The 21,396-nt window shown below is 37.6% G+C and overlaps 3 protein-coding genes and 1 non-coding gene across 4 annotated transcripts; 2 read left to right on the forward strand and 2 right to left on the reverse strand.

The window, feature by feature from the left end:
• Positions 1–94: 94 nt before the first annotated feature.
• On the reverse strand, positions 95–5,795 carry ankrd16 (ankyrin repeat domain 16). Its single transcript, XM_030150610.1, has 7 exons — positions 5,296–5,795; positions 1,742–1,962; positions 1,578–1,620; positions 1,332–1,440; positions 1,079–1,240; positions 884–962; positions 95–586 (listed from the first exon to the last, which is right to left on the reverse strand). The coding sequence occupies exons 1-7, from the start codon at positions 5,631–5,633 to the stop codon at positions 417–419; spliced, it is 1,122 nt and encodes a 373-aa protein (XP_030006470.1). The 5' UTR covers positions 5,634–5,795; the 3' UTR covers positions 95–416.
• trnay-gua (transfer RNA tyrosine (anticodon GUA)) lies at positions 5,104–5,191 on the reverse strand. Its single transcript is given in 2 exon segments — positions 5,104–5,139; positions 5,155–5,191. It is a non-coding gene; the product is annotated as a tRNA-Tyr (tRNA).
• glt8d2 (glycosyltransferase 8 domain containing 2) lies at positions 5,290–15,950 on the forward strand. Its single transcript, XM_030150612.1, has 11 exons — positions 5,290–5,338; positions 6,517–6,681; positions 9,364–9,407; positions 11,434–11,523; positions 11,744–11,945; positions 12,854–12,971; positions 13,106–13,190; positions 13,355–13,467; positions 13,642–13,808; positions 14,037–14,149; positions 15,218–15,950. Exons 3-11 carry the CDS (start codon positions 9,389–9,391, stop codon positions 15,394–15,396), a joined length of 1,086 nt encoding a protein of 361 aa, XP_030006472.1. The 5' UTR covers positions 5,290–5,338; positions 6,517–6,681; positions 9,364–9,388; the 3' UTR covers positions 15,397–15,950.
• A 1,350-nt stretch (positions 15,951–17,300) lies between these two features.
• On the forward strand, positions 17,301–20,742 carry LOC115430086 (E3 ubiquitin-protein ligase TRIM39-like). Its single transcript, XM_030149974.1, has 2 exons — positions 17,301–17,405; positions 18,677–20,742. The coding sequence occupies exon 2, from the start codon at positions 18,679–18,681 to the stop codon at positions 20,314–20,316; it is 1,638 nt and encodes a 545-aa protein (XP_030005834.1). The 5' UTR covers positions 17,301–17,405; positions 18,677–18,678; the 3' UTR covers positions 20,317–20,742.
• Positions 20,743–21,396: the final 654 nt, after the last annotated feature.

Genomic DNA, 21,396 nt, shown 5'->3' on the forward strand with positions numbered 1-21,396 from the left:
TCTCTTACCTACTTTGATTAAAAATGACTTAAAATCACCAAACACTACCAAGCTGATGTGGACATCTGAATATTTCATGAATCCAGACCCTCAGTAATATTGTAAATAATTCACTTAATTTATTTTATACATGTTTAAATGCATACATATCAGCCAGAGTAAATGAAGCACCCCAGCAACTCATGATATCAAATATAATCACAGATGTAGGATGGCATGATCTCACCTGTCGTGTCTAGACCTGTCAGCTTCCTTGCATTTCAGTTTGTAAAAACAACGCATAGGTGTGAGGTCACCTTGTACTACAACAACAATGGCCTTGCTTTTATGTTTTTTATCTGGTCAAGTGAGTCAAGTTTATTTAACCCTTTATTAAATTAATGATACACAATGGGTTTCAATCCTGTTTTCTGTCACTATGGTATATTATCTGTTTTTAAATGATGTTCAAACGCTCGCACAACATCAGGTTTCCTTGCAAACTGATGTGCCCTTGCACCAGATGTGTCTTGAGAGTCTTCAAGTCCAAGTTGCATAAGTGTCCTGACTGCTTCTGCATGCTGGCCGATGGAAGCCATATGAAGAGCTGTGAAAACAAGACAAATAAGAGTCTAGTATGTCATGTTTTAGCCACTAGGCATTTTGTTTGGAAGGCCTCTCATTATCATTGACTAAATGTTTATGGAGATTATTAAATCTGCAAAAAACACAACCTAGCTGCTATATGCAATTCATTAAAACTTATTAAATGCTTTAAAAAGTGAATCCTGAGAAGGGCACATCAAGTTAAAACAGAACCCCGGTGCTGCGAATTTGCTAGATAAGAGCATCACACACCTTTACAGTTGCAGCTATAAATAAATAAATCTGTTACATTTATTACCAGTTCTTCCTTTTTTGTCTTGAATATGAAGATCAGCACCCAAATCCAGCAGCGTTTTTATAGTCGATGTATGACCTTCCTGAAAAACACATAGTCAGAAGGTATATTAAAATAGGAGTGTCAAATTAGTTGACTTTAATGTGGTTGAACTATTTCCATCAATCAAACAGGACTAACTCATCCGTATGATCTGACCTTTGCTGCGTAGTGCAGGGCAGTCAGCTGGATGCTAGTGGCCCTCTGGTTCACATCTACTTTGAGGTCCTGCACCAGGAAGCGTAGTGCCTCATTCTGTCCTGTGACAGCAACCTGGTGCACTGGCTGAGCCCCAAGTATGTCAGCTGCACTCGGAGACGCCTTTAGTACACATATATAATGTCATACATACTGTGTCTATATCTGGGTTTTTTTAGTTCTTAAATATTACTAAACACATGCCTGGCTCTACCTGATGCTTCTCTAAAAGCAGCCTGGCCACAGAGATGTATCCGTTCCTGACTGCGTCCATAAAAGGAGTCACTCCACAGCTGTCAGTGCTGTCTGAGGTGTATCCACATCTGGAAGAAAGGGGTGAATGTGAAGGTCAGACAAGGCTAGCTGTGAGCTGCAGATGGGGAAGTAAGGAAGGAAGTATGTGTTTACACCACTAAATTTTGTTTGTGATTTGTTTTTGCGTCAGATGTATCCTGCTTACCTTTCCAGCAAGATCCTAACAACTTCTTCACAGCCATGCATAGCTGGATAAAAACAAAGAGACTGAGTTATTATGCATCTGATAAGACAAAATAGTCCAGTCTGTGTGCCATAACCTCTCAGCCAACTTTATAGTCAGACACCAGAGAGGTGAGGAAGTGTCACCTGCAGTGTGCAGCGGTGTCCTGCGTGTCTTGCTTTCAGTCCTCCAGGTGTCTGGTGCAGTGAGAAGCAAGAACTCTACAACCAGAGGGTCACCTTCCCTGCAAGCTATGTGGAAGGCGTTCCAGCCGTCCTTGTTTTTCAGAGCAAGGCTGGCACCGTGGCTCAGCAACTCTTGGATCACACTGAGGTTTCTTCGGGTGCAGGCCATCATCAAAGGAGTCCTGAGACAGAAGGCAGAGCACAACACAGACACACTGTGAACTTTGTATACTTACCAGTTCTATTAGTTATATGTGAAATATCATCTTCTGGTGTTTTTTCTTTGGAAAATATATATCCCAGTATGCCATGAATAAATAACTTACAAATAACTCACTTGTTTTAGAAGATAAAGTTATGACTGTCTCTGAGGGTATTAACCAGAGGTGAGAGTCAGTCACACATGTACAAGCAACAAGTCTTAAGTTTTAACTTTCAAGTCTCAAGCAAGTTATATGTTTCTGTGGTGGAAAATCAATCAAATAGACTTGAGTCTGAGGTCAAAGCCATTCACAAGTTGAGTCATTGTTCAGGTCAAGCAAGTGATGAGTCAAGTCACATGAACATATGATGATCTATTGTACATGAAAGGTTGAACCATCAAGTACAAGTACGATTGAAAAACATTAGTGGCACGTTAAAATATAGGCCAACAGTTCTTTAAACACTTCAAAAGTAAACAGAAGTAATTGTTTCTATGTGTTCCTTCACACAACTATTAAAATGAGGTTAAATAAACTGAATATTAGGCTGACACATGTTCATTAGTTATTCAGTCTCTTTACTTAGGGGACATTTTACTGCATAAATAACGCTTTGATTATGACACTTGAACTATATTTGGCTAATTTCACTGAGCATAAGCTCAAGCTACTTTTAAAGGCAACTTTTTAATGCAGTAGTGGTTTAATGCTTTAACTTGTAGTGAAGCATCTTCACAGTGTATTGGTACTTTTACTGAAGTAGCTGACCTGAATTTATTCCACTGCTATTTCAACTACTGTTTTTATTATGACATCAAATCATGAAAATGTTTACATCTATTCCAGTGGTTTTAATGACACTAAATACCCACCAAGCATCTAAATATACTGTAACTATAGAGGGTATGCACGTGACATCACCACTAGTGGAAGTCACTGCAGTTACATCCACTGAGTGGCAGAAAGAGGGAGATGAGTAGCGGCTTTGGCTTGAATACTGCAAAAACTTTCGAACAATCTAAAAAATGGGGAAGAGCTGTTGTGCCATTGATTGCACAAATAGGTTTAAAAAGCACTCGGAGCTATCGTTTTAGAGGCGACCTAAAGCCAAAGACAGAAGAAGCAGATGGATCGCTGCAATTCGTAGAAATAACTGGAATCCAGGCAACGAAACCTGGATTTGTGGTTGTCATTTCGTGTCAGGTAACGTTAATTTATGCTGTATTCTTGCGTAAAATCATACCTTAAATTACATATCGTTTTGGCTAACGTTACTTCTTAGTAAAGCTCTTAATGTTAGCATCTGTCATTTAGTTCTATGTTTCAGAACTGAAACGTTTTTGTCTTCATTTGTGTGATTCTGAACCTTGTGCTCTACATAATTTGTAAACTAGCTTAAACTGAGGCTAACCTAGTTTTCCAAATAAGGGGGTACTCTAGCACAAAGCTGTTGTAGCTGTGTTGGATCAAGTATTTGATGTTAACTCTACTTAAATCTCCACAGTACCAGTAGATCATCCACTCACTTGGGTCAATACTAAGGGTTCAACTTCAGTAAATCAGTAGTGAACTGTGAGCACTACTGCTGGGCCTTTACCTTGGCAATCACTGCCAAGAAAATACGTCTGCACTGACACAAAACCTCCAAAACAATCGTTTGTTTAATTGAAAGCACTCACCAGCTGTAATCCTCTAATTAACGATGACGAGGATGTCAACAACTCTTTATCTTTTGTATGCTTTCAGCCTTTGCATTGTGGATTTTCCCAGCGTTGGAATCAGGTTCATATAAATGTTAGGATACGGGATTTCCGGCCACATATCAATGTTGGTAGACCACTTGTTGTTTGGTAGTTGTATGGATCCATGTCCAGTCCAACTGTCTTTAATTTCGTGCTATATTCCACATTTTTCCCGGTCTCGCTGTAGTTACTTCTATACTCCCTCATGTTGAGCCGGTTTGTTTTGCTAGTGATGTGTTGATCGCGAACGAAACGGCTCTGAGAGCCGGCTCTTTGACGTGAACGACGGGAGCCGGCTCCTGACTGGGAACCGATTTGTCCCGTTCGTTCGCCCCCCCACCCCCCGACCAGAGGGGAGATGGGCGGAGTTACACGCACAGCACGCGCACGAACAGGAGAGAGAGAGAGAGAGAGAGAGAACCACAACGCAAACGGACGGAAAAGGTTAAAAAAAAAAGTTGAGAAAATGAGTGACAACAGGAAACGCAGCAAAATCTGGACACATTTCAATTACACTGACCAAACTAAGGCAGAATGTAGAGTGTGCAAGACAAACAACCTGCACAGACTCATGAGAACTGTTCATCCATCAGTGCAACTGGAAGAAAAAAGACAAGCAAGTGAACGTGACATTAATGAAGGTACCATTGTGTCTACTGCAACTGTTACTGCTACTGCAGTATCTACAGCATCGCTGTGAAAGCTAAACGTTTAAAATAGTTAAAAGTTAGCAAAGGTCATTTGTAAATAGTAAAGCATTTCTTTTGCACTTTCTAATTTATTTATTTTTAATCACTCTGTAGAGTGTATAAATAAAGGTGTATTTACATTTACATAAACATTTGATATAGTGCATGTTTTTTTTTTTTTTTTACATTAGTAATTCATATTATGCATAACTTTACATTATTGTTGGTAATAAATTCATTTAAGCACCAAAAAATCTTAAGAGCCACTTGGGAGCCGAAAGAGCCGGCTCTTTTTAGTGAGCCGAGCCGAGCCAAAAGAGCCGGTTCTCTAAAAAGAGCCGGAATTCCCATCACTAGTTTTTGCCACTCAGTCTGACTTAGAGGGGCGTGGCCCAGGGGGAAGTGACATATGAGCATTCCCTCTATAGTACCAATGAATAGACCACTAGAGTGAAAGCAGAAATGGTTCAATGACCTTATCATAAATGGACATAAAAGTCTGAGGATACTGTAGTTTATCAGGGATGTTTTTGTTTTGTTTTTTTTAATAATAACTGAATGTTACTTCAGGGCAAATCGCTGGATCTTCAGTTTCTTTAATGTAGTATTAAACTAATTTATACCCCCCTCTAACGACAAGCAAAGCGATATGGCGATATTCTTTTGCCAGGAAAGAAAAAAAAGTATGCTCCTTCGAGCCGGATTCGAACCAGCGACCTAAGGATATCAGCTTTGAGCCTCTACAGTCCTCCGCTCTACCAACTGAGCTATCGAAGGGAGCTGATGTTCCCTTTAGACCGGTTAGATTTTATAGCCAAAAGAGGCGCTATATTTTTTTTATAATATTTAAGTAATTTAGCCAAACCGACAGCCGTCCTCACCAGTCAGCCTTCTTCAGACTGTCCACTTTGGCTCCTTGTCGCAGTAAATAGCTCACACAGGCCTGGTGACCCATGGATGCAGCTTCATGCAGTGGCCTCTTGTAGTCGTTGTTGTACACCTCCACGTCCATTCCCACTTGGTTTATTAGATACTCAACGATATCCAGGTGTCCATGTCTGGCAGCGTAGTGCAGCAGGGTGTCTCCTGACCGGCCGAAGTGTTTACTAATGATAGTCTGAGCCGCGGAAGAGTCGTCTAGTGTGATCAGTTTCTCCATAGAGCTTAACTGTCCCTCCTGAGTTAGCTTCACCAGCAACTTTAGCCTGTTTTCATCCATTCTGCCTGGAGATTATAGGTTGGGTGTACTGTGTGTGTTTCGCCGATCAACTCCCAGGAATAGTAGCTTTAAGTGTTGTAACTTACTGTTAGAAGGTTTGCAGACATGCTAGAGTGAAGTGTTTACCTCTGGTTTGTCTGTGCATGCGGAATATAAGATGGCCAACTATGATTTTGCACGGTGTTCCACACGCATTAAGCTAACATACACAACTAAAAGGGTTATCACTATTATACGATTATTGAAGTAAAGACACACAGTATACCGAGTGTTATTGCCTAGGAACAATTGCTCATAGGAACAATACGCTCAAATGACAGAAAAATAAAAATAAGTCTTCATATGAGCCCAAAAACAATGTAGATGATTCACTAGGTGGAGTAGAGGATGATATAGTATACTGAAGGAAAATCGGATATTAAAAAACAAAAACAAAAAAAAAACCCTTAAAGAAATTATAGTCCAAACAACTTCAGATAAATTTAGTGAGTACAGTATTAAATGGTAGGCAAAACTGACACAGGAAAATTTTTAATCGTCCTTCCAATCGCTAAATCTTCTTTGGCTTTATGGGAAATGTAGTTGCCATTACAATACACGCTTAACACTCGTTAAAACATTTCAGACCTGATCAGTTGCTTTAATTTGTCACACGTGAACTTGTGTATGTTATTTAGTATTAGCATAGTAAGTAACACGGTAATAATACCTTGCAGTCAACAGTGGGCCATCAATTATTAGTCAAACAATCCCTGAGGTTGTTTTAAAACTTTTTTTCCAACAATATACACGTCTAATAAGGCTAGAAAAAAAGTCTTTCAATAAGTGCTGTTCCATGAAGTGGGGTGATCTAGCACTGATCCAGTGTTTGGCTGAAGGACAGAGGTGAACATGATGAGTCACATCTGGAGACGAGAAGAAACCAGAGAGAAGGTGGGAGAGAAAAGTGGGATTGTTGGTGAGGGTGAGTCTCAGTCCTCAGAGGTTTTACAACATGGACCATGGGCACCAGGAGTAGGACTGTAAAAGCCCACCACACTCCGCTCTGGTAAGTACAATTTGTATCTTTAATTAATTCAGCAGTGACACACCTTCTTTCATTATCACTGTTCTGTGGAAGACAAGAGAACTTTTTGTTCCTATAACCTGGGGGGACAAAACCAGATGTAAAAAACTGTATTTTTTGACCCCTAAAAGAAATAGTCATTTTCAGCTGTGCTGAGCATGGCACAGTTTATGTCATAGTCAATGCATTTTAATGCTTTTCTGGATTTAGACACCTGAATCAGACAATAAGACCTGCCAATGTTAAACTGCAGCCTTAAACATTTTGTCCTTTAGATCCCAGCCAAACAAATGAATCTGCGCAGAAATCAGTAATTTGTTGGTGCACAAGCAGGAATGACTTGTTAAACAAAGCTATAATGTGCAGTCCAGCCCTGAAAACATTTGCCTAATATGGCAGTTTATTGTAGTGTGAGAGTTAAGTGCACTTAGTGTACGTTATGTACTGTTCAGTCCCCAACTCCCAGCCACATCATATACAAATGCACACACACAGGGAAAATGAGTGCCTGCAGGTTTTTAATACATATATAAATATAATATACATACATGTGTAATAATGTATGTATCATTTTATTCAGTGATGGTCCAGAATATGACTGAGGCACAACACAACAAAGAGCCTTTCTGCTGCCAAGTCTTCTTTTAACATTGCTATAAATGCAGTGAAACTAGACCACATATTACATTAACTATATTCATTGTCGTTTTTGTGGTCTTGTGTGGCTAACCCATTATTCTTACACATGCCATGGGCAGTATCAGTTTTCTGGAACGAGTGTATCTAAACTAATCAGCTCCAGATGTTTTGGGTTGCTCTAAACAGTGACAAAAAAAACAGAAACACATGCATGCCCTGTTTAATTTCTGCTGACTGTTGAACATTAGTTTTATACGGATCTCTGGAGAAGCACTGAAACGTAAAAATCACACACAAAGGTTCATATTTATACTGCAAGAGTGAGTGTGTTGTTTCCTTGAGGTATTGATTAGGAGGTCAGAGAAAGCCACTGTAACATATTGAATGTATTTGATAAATGTTCACTGTCTGTTTTGGCATTCACTATTTTTAAAGCATTTGCTATATTTTCATTTTCCAAAAAGTTAAAAAGCCTGAAGGCAATAATTCCTTCATGAAGCCCTGGCACCAGGAAGGAAGGAAGTGGTGGAAGTCTTTGGAAAAATGGAGCCACATGTGTTGGCCAGTGTCCTCGGGTCAGTGAACTCACCGCAGGACCCCAGGTTACACTGGTAGTTCCTCATGTAGTCATGCACATCACAGCAAAATACACGCCTAAACATTTGTCAGTGTGCCATTTAGTAACTTCATTATTCCTAGTGAGTTCTCCTTTTCTAAGACAATAAAATCCTATTTGCTTTTTATCAGTAATTCCTATGTTTTTCTGTTGAGCTCTGCTTCAGTCTGAGATAAATATTAAATCTTAACATTTTTAAGAAATGCTCTGGGACATTCTTAGCAGCCAGGCATTGAAATTTATTTGTAAGAGCTTAAGTTAATTCAGCTACGGGTTCTCTAGCAAACGCAAATAGTGCTGTATGGGGACTATTTTCAGCAGCAGATGAACACACTGTAGATTAAGTGCTCTGGTTAACTCTCACAGTAGGATGTGGACTTAAGTTTTTGTTTTTAGTCTTCTCATGGCATGGGAAAATACTGACAGCCCCTAACTTCAATGCTTTATGATATTAGAAGTTAAAGAAACAGAAGTATGATGAGTGTAAAGATAAAACTTAATATAAATGTTTATGTCATGCATTTGTACATGATTAACTGTAGTCATAGGGGAAAATGAACAGAACAATTTCCTTCTCATTTTCACAAATTTTCCTTTTCATTTCAAGTCTACTTAAACTCTACTTAGAAGATAGTGTGTTTCCATAGACTACTGTAACATAATTATTCTACATTTAACAGTAAAAAAAAAAAAAAATCTATGCAAATTTAGTTTCATTCACAAGAGTAAAGGACTGTGCAAGAAAACAGTCACAAGAAAACAGTACAAAGCAGATCCACCAACACAGCATGACTGGCAAAAACATTGTGAGTGAGATATATGTGATGGAAGTGTTGACCCATAAGATAAGGACTCAAGAAGAACAATGTTGAGAAAAGTAGAAGAAATAGTCTGTTTGTACAATGACAGGATAAGGATGATCCTACTGGTAACAACACTGGAGCAAACTGTAGAGACATGACAATCCACTATGTTCTTTTTTCTTTTGAGGTTTGAATTTCTTTATTATTTTTTTGTCTTCCTTCTGTATGTCCATATCTGTTACATGTTCTCAAAAAACAATAAAAAGAAAGTGTTTTAAAAAAAAAAAAAAAAAAAAAAAAAAAAAGAAAGAGTAAAGGACTGAGAAAAATTGGTTTAATTTATGCTGGACAGACCCAAAAATGTTTACCTTTTTAAGCAATTCTTTGTCTTAACATTTGTTCAAGCACAAATTAGGCCTGTCATTATAATGGCTATCAAAGACTCTCTGAGTAACTGTCAGCTGCTTTTCTTTTTTTGTGCAGCCAAATCCCCTGCCCTTGACACACATTGATCATTATTAACGCCAAGGAGTATTTCATTCCTCGTTTCTCTAAAACCTCACTCTTCTTGAGTGACTTCATCACTCCTGTGTTTGTGTGTTACAGATGTTGCTGGAAGAGAACATGAAATATGCCTCTTCTGAGAAAAAGTAAGTGAAAACAAGTGTCTTTTACAAGTAAATGGATTGGTTTTGAGGAATAAACACAGGCAGTCATGTTCATGTTTGTCTTCTCTGCTGTTCAGGTTTGCATTTTGTTAAACGTCTACTTAGCTCATGTCAGTCCCACTAATGTCTGAGGTGGAAACTATTCAACTTTTCTCTCTGCAAGTGCTTATAAGACTCTACATAGACACATACATAAACTGTTTGTGTGCTGGGGGAGGGCGTAATGAGGTAACCAGATGACACAGCACAAGTTAAATAGTCTCTGGAGTGTGTGAGCAGCTGGTTGAACTGCCACATACTTGGAGAAGTTTTCTTTAAACAAATGACACATTGATAAAAATGATGCACATAAAAATGTTGAAGCTTTCATTTTTGGATGATGTTTACGTATAAATGTTATGTTATTATTAGTAATTTCACATATTTAATTTACATTAGAATTTAAACTAGAAAAAATAAGGCAGAGGATAACTGAAGTTGGATCCTCAGAAAGTTAAGAAAGTTGTAAATGTATACATAATAAAACTACTGATCTTGGTCAGGAAATCCTTAATATAACAGGTGATTTATGTGGAAATCTGCAGGTGAGGAAGTGTAACTGCTAGAACTGGTTATGGCATCTGGATGTAGCTTCTAAATGGTTGCAGATGGGTATTTGAGCTTCTTTTCCTCTTCGTCTGTCTGATAAGTGGATGGTGGGAACAGTAAATGCTCAGAGAAAATAACTAAAAACAAACCAAAGCCACTGTTACATCTGTGCATTTACCTCGAGATAAAACAAGCCACTCATAGTAGCATTAATTATTTTCTTATTATTATAATGTAAGTAACATATTGGAATGGAGATTTTTTGGCCTATGTTTGTTGGACGTCAAAAACTGTACATTACAACAAACACCATCCCTACTATGAAGTATGATGGTGTCAGCATCATGCTGTGTGGATGGATGCCTGTCAGCAGCAGGTCATGGAAGACTTGTAAAGGGTAAAATGAATGCAGCAAAAGTGAGAAATCCTGCAGGACAACCTGATTCAAGAAGATCTTGTGTCAAGATTTATTTTCCTGTATGACAAATGACTGGAAGCATACAGCGAAAGCTACACAGAAAAGATTGAAAGACAACAGGGTGAATATTCTGGATTGGTTGAGTCAAATCCAAACTTCAGTCAACTAGAGAATTTGAGGCTGGACTTGAAGAAGGCGGTTCACACCCGATCCCCATGCAACCTGACAGAGCTTGAAGAGTTCTGCAAAGAGGAATGGAGTAAAATTTCGAAAACAGATTCAGACTATTCACACAGACTCATCGCTGTGTGAGTGGTAAAGGACAAACTACTAAATACTGACTATTTATGCAGTCACATATGTTACATTATATATATTTTCATTAATTGACATTACTATGTAGAAATCTGTTTTCACTTTGACATTAAAACATTTTTATATTGACCAGGATTCCATTTTGAAAGCAATAAAAGGTGAAACCATCTAAATGGTGACTAGTTTTTGTAGACACTGTAGTTCTTTGACATTTTCTGGAGAACGTAAATAATAAAACAATGGAGAAGTTATCAGGATCTATTACCTAATGGAAGTCAAACATACTATATTACTTTCACATTATATTTAGAGAAAAGCCCCAAACATGTATTTTTATCAATGTATTTTTCATTAAGTCTTTCAAAGATACAGAAAAAGTAAGACAAACACTGAAACATATAGCAAAGGTATAAGATGCCAGAAACCAAAAAAAAAAAACCAAAAACAATGTAGTTACCCAATCACTTTGTACACAGCACACATTATTCAGAGTCAAGGTGCATTGTCAGCTGTTCTACATAAGAAATAAAAGGATGCCATACCACATCAAACTTCCCCACTGATCCGGTCAATGTGTATCTAATCTTTTCTTTTCAATCTTACAACATCTTTTTTTATAAGCACAAATAAATCAAATATTGATGTGTGGTGGTGTCTACATGTGCGTTTACAGACTGTGTGTTTCAGTTAACAGGGTCCTCCTGGTTCTGCTGGTGCTGATGGTGTGTCTCCTCCTCCACAGTGCACTCAGAGTCTCCACTCAGCCCAAAGCGTCAGGTACTTCATAGAAAAAGGACATTGTTCAAAGGGTCAGTAGTAGCTCAGTGGCTGATGGTCAATATTAGATGTTTCAACAGGCCTTCAGGAAATGTAAAGCTCAAATAGTCAAACTCTAGTACTGCCTAGAAGGTCAGTTTCATTTTGGTTTAATAGAAGTATTTATTAGTTTGACTTAGATGTTCATCTTCGTCATCTCACTACATCCTTGTCACCTCAGATCAGTGGAGGGGCCTCAGTCATGGAGCTGGGCTTCCTGGGGCGAAAACGCCACAAGAGGAAAATGTTATCCCTGTGGTCATCTGTGCATCAGAGGAGCGTTTGGGTGCAACCATGGCAACCATCAACAGCGTCTATAGCAACACAGACGCCAGCGTGTTGTTCTACCTTGTTACTCTGCGTGACGCTGTCAAACTGACCAGGTCCAAGACTTGTCTCTAATCAAACATATTCTAGTCACTTGTATCTTTTTCCAGTTTGAGCGATATTTTTCATCATCTGATGTTCTTATTTTGTTGCCTGTCATGATGAATTTCACCTCCATTTCCATAACCTCACCTTCATCCTTCATCTACTCTGCTACTACACTTGGTTCATAGGGACTTGGTTCATAGATATACATACTGTTATTCATGGATAATATATTCTGTACTGTTAATAGATATACATACTGTTTACATTGGCAATACATACTGTTAATACTGTTAATAGATATACACACTGTTTCATAGCTATATATATTGTTTACATAGGTATACATACTGGTATTCATGGGTAATACATACTGTTAATATTATTCATAGATATACATACTGTTTACATAGATATACATACTGTTAATACTGTTAATAGATATACACTCTGTTTCATAGATATACATACTGTTTTTATAGATACATGGTACATACTGATTCATAGATATACATACTGTTATTCATGGGTAATACATACTGTTAATATTGTTCATAGATATACATACTGTCACATACTGTTAATACTGTAAATTGCACCTATTCATATTTTGTCCAGTTTTATTTTTATTCTATTAAGCTCTATTCTTATGTTACCTTGTTAAATTGTAACATTTTAATTATATTTTCTTATCTTATTTTTAGTTTTTGTAATTTTATATTTGCGCTGTCCTTATTCTGTAGCACTGATGTTTTGTTAATATTGCTGCACTGACTGAAGTAGCACGCCTAATTTTATTGTACACACAATGACAATAAATGCTATTCTATTCTATTCTATTCTATTCCATTCTATTCTATTCTATTCTATTCTATTCTATTCTATTCTATTCTATTCTATTCTATTCTATCCTACTCAGGCAGTACATAGAAAGGACCAAACTGAAAGGTATCAGGTATAAGATACTGGAGTTCAATCCCATGATTTTACGAGGGAAGGTGAAGCCAGATTCTTCTCGTCCTGATCTGTTGCACCCAGTGAGTTCCTGTGACTTTGTCAAGCAGCAAACAAAACTTACACATGTAGAAATGTTACTTTAATCTTAGAATAGTGACATATTTACAAAGAAGCAAAACAAGCTAAAAATGTGTTGTTTTTTTTTATTTTTCAGCTGAACTTTGTGCGCTTTTATTTACCTATGCTTGAAATCAACCATAAGAGGGTGATCTACTTAGATGATGATGTGATTGTGCAGGGTACGTATGTGAAGATTTGTACATTCCATTCAAAGCTGGTTAACAGTTTCAGAGATATTTCAGATTATTTTGATTCAGAACAGCGACCTCCATGAATATTAACTCTAGTGTATTTTGACATTTACTTTGCTAGTTATTACATATAGTTTTCTTGTGCTTTTCAGGTGATATTAAGGATCTGTTCAATATTAAGATGAAACCAGGTCATGCTGCAGCTTTTGCCACTGACTGCGATTTACCGTCCACACATGAGGTGGTGCGCAGCATTGGGATGCAGGTGAATTTTTATGTCATTTTCATATTTCTCAATACATAATCTCAAGATGAGAAAAAAATAATAAGTGGTCTTCTCCTTATCTTTTCTCTGGACTCAGAAATATACACAATTTCAGTATGTCCTCCGCTCTTTTAATTGAAGTATGGTTCTTTTTCCTCTGAGTTTGTTTTGTAGACAACCTACATGGGTTTCCTGGATTACAGAAAACAAGAAGTTAAAGACCTGGGCATCAACCCAAGTGACTGCTCATTCAACCCCGGGGTGTTTGTGGCTGATATTAGGGAATGGAAAAAACAGAAGATCACCAAACAGCTGGAAAAATGGATGGAGGAGAATTTTAGGTGCATATGCTGACCACAAAGTCCTTGAATTCCCCATAATGCATTGTCATATTACCAGCAAAGATAAAAAACAAACAAACAAACGTGATTCTCGTAGCATTATGACTGTTCTGAAAGGCCATCTGAATTTAATCCTGATTCCCTGTGTGGTTCCGTCTCAGCTCAACTCCTGGAGTTACTGTGCACTGATTCACTTTGTGGCTGGTTGCTTTTTTTTTTCTCCCCCAGGATCAACATATACAGCAGTGCCATGGCCGGAGGTGTCGCAACTCCACCCATGCTCATAGTGTTTCATGACAAATTCACAACACTGGATCCCATGTGGCACGTCAGACACCTGGGTAACATCATCTTCCATCTTTAACACAGTTACCGTAGCATGGAAAGGACAACTGCAAGAACTTAAAATACAAATTTTCTCGTCATTTCTATTCATCCATAGTTACATTTTACTTTGTGATCAGGGTTTAAAGGTTTCTCATGACCTAATATTTAAATGTTTTAGATTTCTTTCAGGTTCAGGTTTTCAGTTTATTTTATAGATGTACAGTTGTCAGTCGAAAGCATATTCTGAAACACTGAGGAGACAGTAAACTTTAGCATTACTATGTAATACATCTAAACACTTAAAGTGATTAACTAGAAAACAGTTGGAAAACATCAGCCTCCACCAAGGCTGTTAAATTCAACACACCATCCCACGCTAAATAGTTTAAGATTTTATTTGGCCTTCTGGAAGACAATGGTCCAAAGACACCTCAGTTAAAATCTGAAAGAAATCTGAGAACAAAATCTTGAGATGGAGTGTTTTTTCTTTTTCTTTTTTTTCTTTTTTTTTTTTTAGAAAATTACCTGCAGTCACTAAGACCTTTCGATATCAAACTTAATGTGGCTCTAGATCTTGACACTGAATGTTTGTGTTAAATTAGATTTTTGACAAAGATACGACTTTTAACATGAAAAGAGCCAGAACAATTTGATCTAAATTGTTAATGTTAGACTGCTAACAGACAGGTAAAGCTCAAAAGGTAATGAAGGCAAGTAGCAGTGTGAAGCAAATGAAAACTTTAGGTATTTCAAGTGTCAAGATAAGAATTTATTGATCCCAGTGTGGGGAAATTACAATATTTACAGCAGTAAAACACAGAAAACAAAGTGCAGAACATTCAAGAGTGAAACAGGAAATATAAAAGAATATCTGCTATTTATAATACTTGTGATATTAATAGCAAATGCTTAGTCTATGGTCAGATTTATGTGTACAAGTTCTGTATGTCTGTTGATGATATTTTGAGTATCAACCATAACAAACCCAATTCCCCACAAGAACAAATAAAGAGTCTGTCTATTGTACACATGTTATTGTGTACAGTCATAACTTTATAATGCAGCTCTTCCTCTGTGTTCAGGCTGGAGCCCTGATGCCCATTATTCAGACAATATCCTACAGAAGGCACGGCTGCTGCACTGGAACGGCCCCTTCAAACCGTGGAGTTACCCCGCCGTTCATTTAGATCTGTGGGAGAAGTGGTTTGTCCCAGACCCGTCTGCAAAGTTCACCTTACTACGACCTGATGGCGACGGCTGAGGGCTTGTACTCCGTCTGATCCAGAGCAGTGCACGAGGACGATGAACTGTGGTCACTGGTGTAAAGATGTAGACAGACCAGCACATGGATGTGCTACATAAAAAAATGTGACTTATTGTTGTGTTTTAGTGACAAATGTGAACATATTAAAACATTACACTGAGGAATAAATTCCATTTGAAAAGTAAAAGTAACGACAAGACTTCTTTGGAGATAAGACAGTATTATTTATACATCTATAAATCATTAATTTTACCTCAAAGGACTTCACAATCTGTACTAAACATTAAAAACTGAATGTGTTTCATGTTTTCTAAAATACATATTTAAAAGCCTATTTTTGTAAGGTTCCTGATTTTAACTGAATATGGTAGAGAGATTTTTATGTTGACAAGGGAAACAACCTCAGGCTATTTCTGATTTTGGCAACCTCAGTTATGTTGCCCATAATGTTGGAATAAAATATTTGTACCTCTTCTCATGAAATAATTGTGACAATGCGATTATGTGATTTATTCTTGATAGATAAAGTGTAACTGGGACTCAGTATGTAATCATTACACCTGGTCAAAGATGATTATTGATGTGTATAAATAAGAATAAAAAGTGTCAGATGTGTCAGATAACAAAATTATTCCAACTTTATGGGCAACAGTGTAAAGAAAAAAAGAGATAATTGTCTCTATTACAAATATGTTGATTATTACTAATAACACAATAACTATATTGCACTGCAAAAAAAGAAATAAAACTTCCATACACTAATTTCAAGGATTATTTGTAGCAATAGAAGCCCATGTGATGCTCTAGATCCCTGTTGATTCAGTTGTTATATTTTACCCAAGTAAACTTTATTATTTTAATGTGTGTATTAAAGACAGCTATTCTCCCAAACCTGATGAAGGCACAAAAAAAATAAACTGTGACCCAGGAAACAGAATTAAAGTGGTTTCTTTTGGTTGGGAAACACACTGAAACAGAAATTATTTATTTTTTTCAACACTCGGAGCCGCTTGAGCTTCTCAGTAATGGTGTCATACCTGCGTTATACTTGTTTGTGGGGTTTGTTTTTTTTTGCACTGAACTAACTTAAGAGACTTCAGATTCAGAGATGTTTTAAACCAAAATATAATGTCACTACACATTCATTCCATAATAAGAGATATTATAAACTATTGTATTCCCTCATCTTAAAAACATTAACACTGATGAAAGTTAGTTGTGTTGAACTCTCTTTAATCGTATACAGCACAGGTGTCAAACATGCGGCCCGGGGGCCAAAGCTGGCCAGCCAAAGGGTTCAATCCGGCCCCTGGGATGAATTTGTTGAATGCAAAAATTACACTGAAGATATTAACAATCAAGGATGTTGAACTTGTTTTAGTTAAGGTTCCACATACAGAACAACTAAAATAATAGCATAATAACCTATAAATAATGAACTCCATTTTTTTTTTTTTATCTTAGTTTTAGTGTAAAAACTTACATTAAATTATGAAAATATTAACATTTACAAACTATCCTTTAACAATAAAATGTGAAAAACCTGAACTTTTGAAAGTGAAATTTTGAGGTGTAGTATTGTTAAAATTGCACTTATTTTTCTCAAGAAATTTCAGTTTTTTCAGGTTATTCACATCATTTTGTTTGGATAGTTTGTAAATGTACATATTTTCACATTTTAATGTTGATTGCAGTAAAACAAAAAGAAAAAATTGGAGTCGTCATTATTTACAGGTTATTATGCTTCTGTTTTACTGGTCCGGCCCACTTGAGATCAATTTGGGCTTAATGTGGCCCCTGAACTAAAATGAGTTTGACACCCCTGGTGTACAGCATGAAGGGTGTGGAATGTCAGTGAATGCACCATCTAACCTGAAGAGGAGACAAGCAAGACTCAGAAATGAAAGTGAAACTTATAGTCAAAGGCTGAGTAACTGCAGATAAGACGACGTGTTTTCATTTTCTTATTTTACATATCAGCACAGAAGATCTGTAAAGTACAGCTGGTGAGTCAAACTACATCACATTTATTCTGCTTCTATATGTATTGTAGTCATGTTTTACTCTGGTTTTCCTGAAGCACAGACTGTTGAAGGGATGCATTCACTGTGGTCTGTAAAGTGTTAGTGATTATCAGTAATTCACACTACTAGAGGAGTGTGTGTTCACATATGGAACAAACACACTCCAGGTTTTCTTCAGTGGCCTTCACACATGCTGGTTGGATGTTTCTACCTCTGCGGAATACCAGCTGTTTCCCTGCTTTTATGTCAAGCTAAGCTAAAGCTAAGCTAACTGACTCCAGCTTTAAATAGTGAAGTCAGACATGATAATACTGTCATTTTTCTCTTTAAATTGGATTTTAAGTGGAAAAATTATCAATTATCTCATTGTTTTAATGCAACTCCTGACTTAATTTGTTTAAAGTTTTTTTTAAAGGTGGGTTACATGTAGTATTGATTTTCTAAACTCTCACCAACAAGTCATGGAACAGAACATACTTAGTACTACCACAATCACCTACCAATCAACATGATGCACCACAGACTGTATCACTCACTGAAGAAATGTATCTGTATTATGGTATCATCAAGTTTTCTTCTTGAAATAAAAAGTCAGTTATTTTGACAGTTAATTAAAATAACAGAGTCAGCTGACAGTTTACATTATAGCTCTGTTAGCTTAGCTCTGTTTTTAGACAGAAAACAGCCACAGTAAAACCACAAATCACCTCTGTTTTCTGTACGGTTTGTGCTGCAGTTATTGCTATCTGTTTGGAATTGTCCAAACAAGGTTTGAACCGTCACAGTGTAGTCTGAACTGTGGGCCAACAAACAGTGAACTTAGCAAATATAACATCAAATAATAACTTTAAGCCTTTAAGACTCATAATCGAACTCACTCATGTAGAAGACATGCTCACATGCACAAGACACGCCCATTATAAGTAAATGGGAGAAAAAGAGATTTTCAAAATTCCTAAAAAAAATTGAACTTTTACCCAAAATGTAACCACATCTATTCAGGGTCACTGGCAATCTATAAACCCAACTTGGTATGAATTTAACCAATAGTTTTGCTGCTAGAGTGTTAATAAACAAACACACAAACCAAACCAAAAACAATACCCCTTGCCTCCCCTTCAGGGGGCGGGGTAAATATTTGGAAGTAGAAACACTATATATAGTCCCTTTAAAGCAGGGGTGTCCAAACCAGGTCCTAGAGGTCCTTGTATGAACTTTGATTTAACTGCTGTAATTTTACTTTTACTTTTTAGACATGGCCACTGAAGGTAGTTTCCAGTCTGACAATAAGTTTCTGTGCTGCATCTGTCTGGATGTGTTCACTGATCCAGTCACCATCCCATGTGGACACAACTTCTGCAAAACCTGCATCACACAGCACTGGACAGTGAATGACCAGCACCAGTGTCCAATGTGTAAAGAGCCTTTTGATAAAACACCTGATCTACGAGTCAACACGTTCATATCAGAGATGGTCCATCAGTTCAGACAGACGATGGTGAACAAAAGCAGCAGCTGCTCAGAGAAACAAGCTGCAGAACCAGGAGGAGTTCCTTGTGATGTCTGCACCGAGGCCAAACTGAAGGCCCTGAAGTCCTGCCTGGTGTGTCTGACCTCCTACTGCCAGACTCACCTGGAGCCTCATCTCAGAATCCCAGGCCTGAAAAGACATACGCTGATCAATCCTGTGGAAAACCTGGAAGACCGCATGTGTAAAATATATGGTAGACCTCTGGGGATGTTCTATTTAACGGACAACATTTGTGTGTGCCAGTTTTGTACTGTGTCAGATCACAGGCTTCATCATGTTGTCCCCGCCATACAAGAGTATGAAGCAAAGAAGGCTGTGCTCCAGACAGAAGGCACTAATGTCCAACAGATGATCCAGGAGAGACGACTGAAGATTGAGCAGATCCAACAGTCAGTAAGGCTCAGTAAAGACGATGCAGACAAAGAGACATCGGCCAGCGTGAATGTCATCACTGCCCTGATAGAGTTTATTGAAGCAGGTCTGACTGAGGTCGTGAAGACAATTGAGGAGAAGCAGAAAACGATAGAGGAACAGGCTGAAGGCTTCATCAGAGAACTGGAGGAGGAAATATCTGAGCTGATGAAGAGAAATGTTGTAGTGGAGCAGCCTTCACACATCAAAGATGACTTCAAACTCCTTCAGAACTTCACCTCCATGAACACTGCTCCACCCACCGAAGACTGGACGGAGGTCAGAATTCAAACATCACATAGGGGGACTGTGAAGACCACTGTGGGTCAGCTGAAGAACACAATTGATGAAAAAGTGAAGAGGCTGTATATTGATATTGAGCTGAACAGGGTCCAGCAGTTTGCAGTGGACATAACTCTGGATCCTGAAACAGCAAACCCGTATCTCATATTATCCCCTAATGGGAAAGAAGTTAAGCATGGTGATGTAATGAAAGACCTCCCTGACAATATGGAGAGGTTTTTTCCTACTTGTGTTGTCTTAGGGAAGCAGAGTCTCTCCTCAGGAAGATGTTACTATGAGGTCCAGGTTAAAGAGAAGACTGAGTGGACTTTGGGAGTGGTCAGTGAGTCCATCAGTAGGAAGGGGAAAGTCAAAGCACGCCCCGCAAGTAAGTGTTGGAGCATTGGTCTGAGAAATAACTGCAACTATAAGGCCTTTAATAACACCCATGTTCCTCTCAGCATCAAATCTGATCTCAAAAAGGTGGGGGTGTTTGTGGATTATGAGGAGGGTCTGGTCTCTTTTTATGATGTAGATGCCTCATACCTTATCTACTCCTTTACTGACTGTAACTTCAATGAGAAACTCTGTATGATCTTTGGCCCCCGTTCTAATGATGGAGGTAAAAACTCTGCGCCTTTGATCATATGTCCTGTTGGTCAGACCTAGTCACGTCCACAACACTGTTCTCTGACCACAAAGAATTTGGGCTGGGCTGAAAATGAATAAAAATATGATATTTGGAAGAACAAACTGAAATGGTTCAGGAATTAACTCAATATTTTGAGGGGAAAAAAATCAGAATGAGGTGTTAAAAAATATAATACTTGCAGTTACCAGATGAACCACAGGAGTCTGAATCTGTAAATGTCTCCAGCTTCACCTAAGGGGAAAATTTAGTTATTTGTGAACTAAAATTTCATTTAAGGAGATGCCCTACATTGATCATTTTACCACTAGTGACAGACTGTTAAGTCCACATCTTTATAAGGTTATGCTTATAAAATTATTACCTGTCCTCAAAACATTAGGAATTCATTCTCAAAATCTTGTGACTTTTTCTTTAAAAAGTTACTCCTTTTTTCACATCATTGTTTTCCTTACAAAAATAAATAAATAAATAAATAAATAAATAAATAAATAAATAAATATATATATATATATATATATATATATATATATATATATATATATATATATATATATATATATATATATACATACATACATATATATATATATATAAATATATATATACATACATATACAGATATAGATATTAGGCCTGTTAACGGTACACGTACTGAACCGAACCATTTCGGTACACACCTGTTCGGTTCGGTACACAGCTGTACCAAAACGGCACAGTATATTGAGAAAAAGAAAAAGGAACGAAAGGCATTGTTTGATGCGGAACTTTCAATCTACACAAGTTCCACACGGACATATTGAAGGACGCACACATTGACTCGGAATACGAAATAGCAGCTGATATAAGGTTTAAAAAAAAACCAACAAATATGATGTGAACCAGGAAGGAAGAGACTGAAGACCCTCCACCATTATTACAGTCCCATTTGGGATCAGTTCAGGTCCCGGTGAAAGACAACAACGAGGAAAGAGACGTTAATAAGACGGACGTTGTTTACCGCCTATGAACTATGGTAGTTCTAAAACACTTACACCTGCTCTGTCTCTCTCTCTCTCTCACACACACACACACACTGTATAACAGAGGAATAGAACCCG

This window comes from Sphaeramia orbicularis, chromosome 12 (assembly GCF_902148855.1).
Source record: "Sphaeramia orbicularis chromosome 12, fSphaOr1.1, whole genome shotgun sequence".
Classification (NCBI taxonomy): Eukaryota; Metazoa; Chordata; class Actinopteri; order Kurtiformes; family Apogonidae; genus Sphaeramia; species Sphaeramia orbicularis.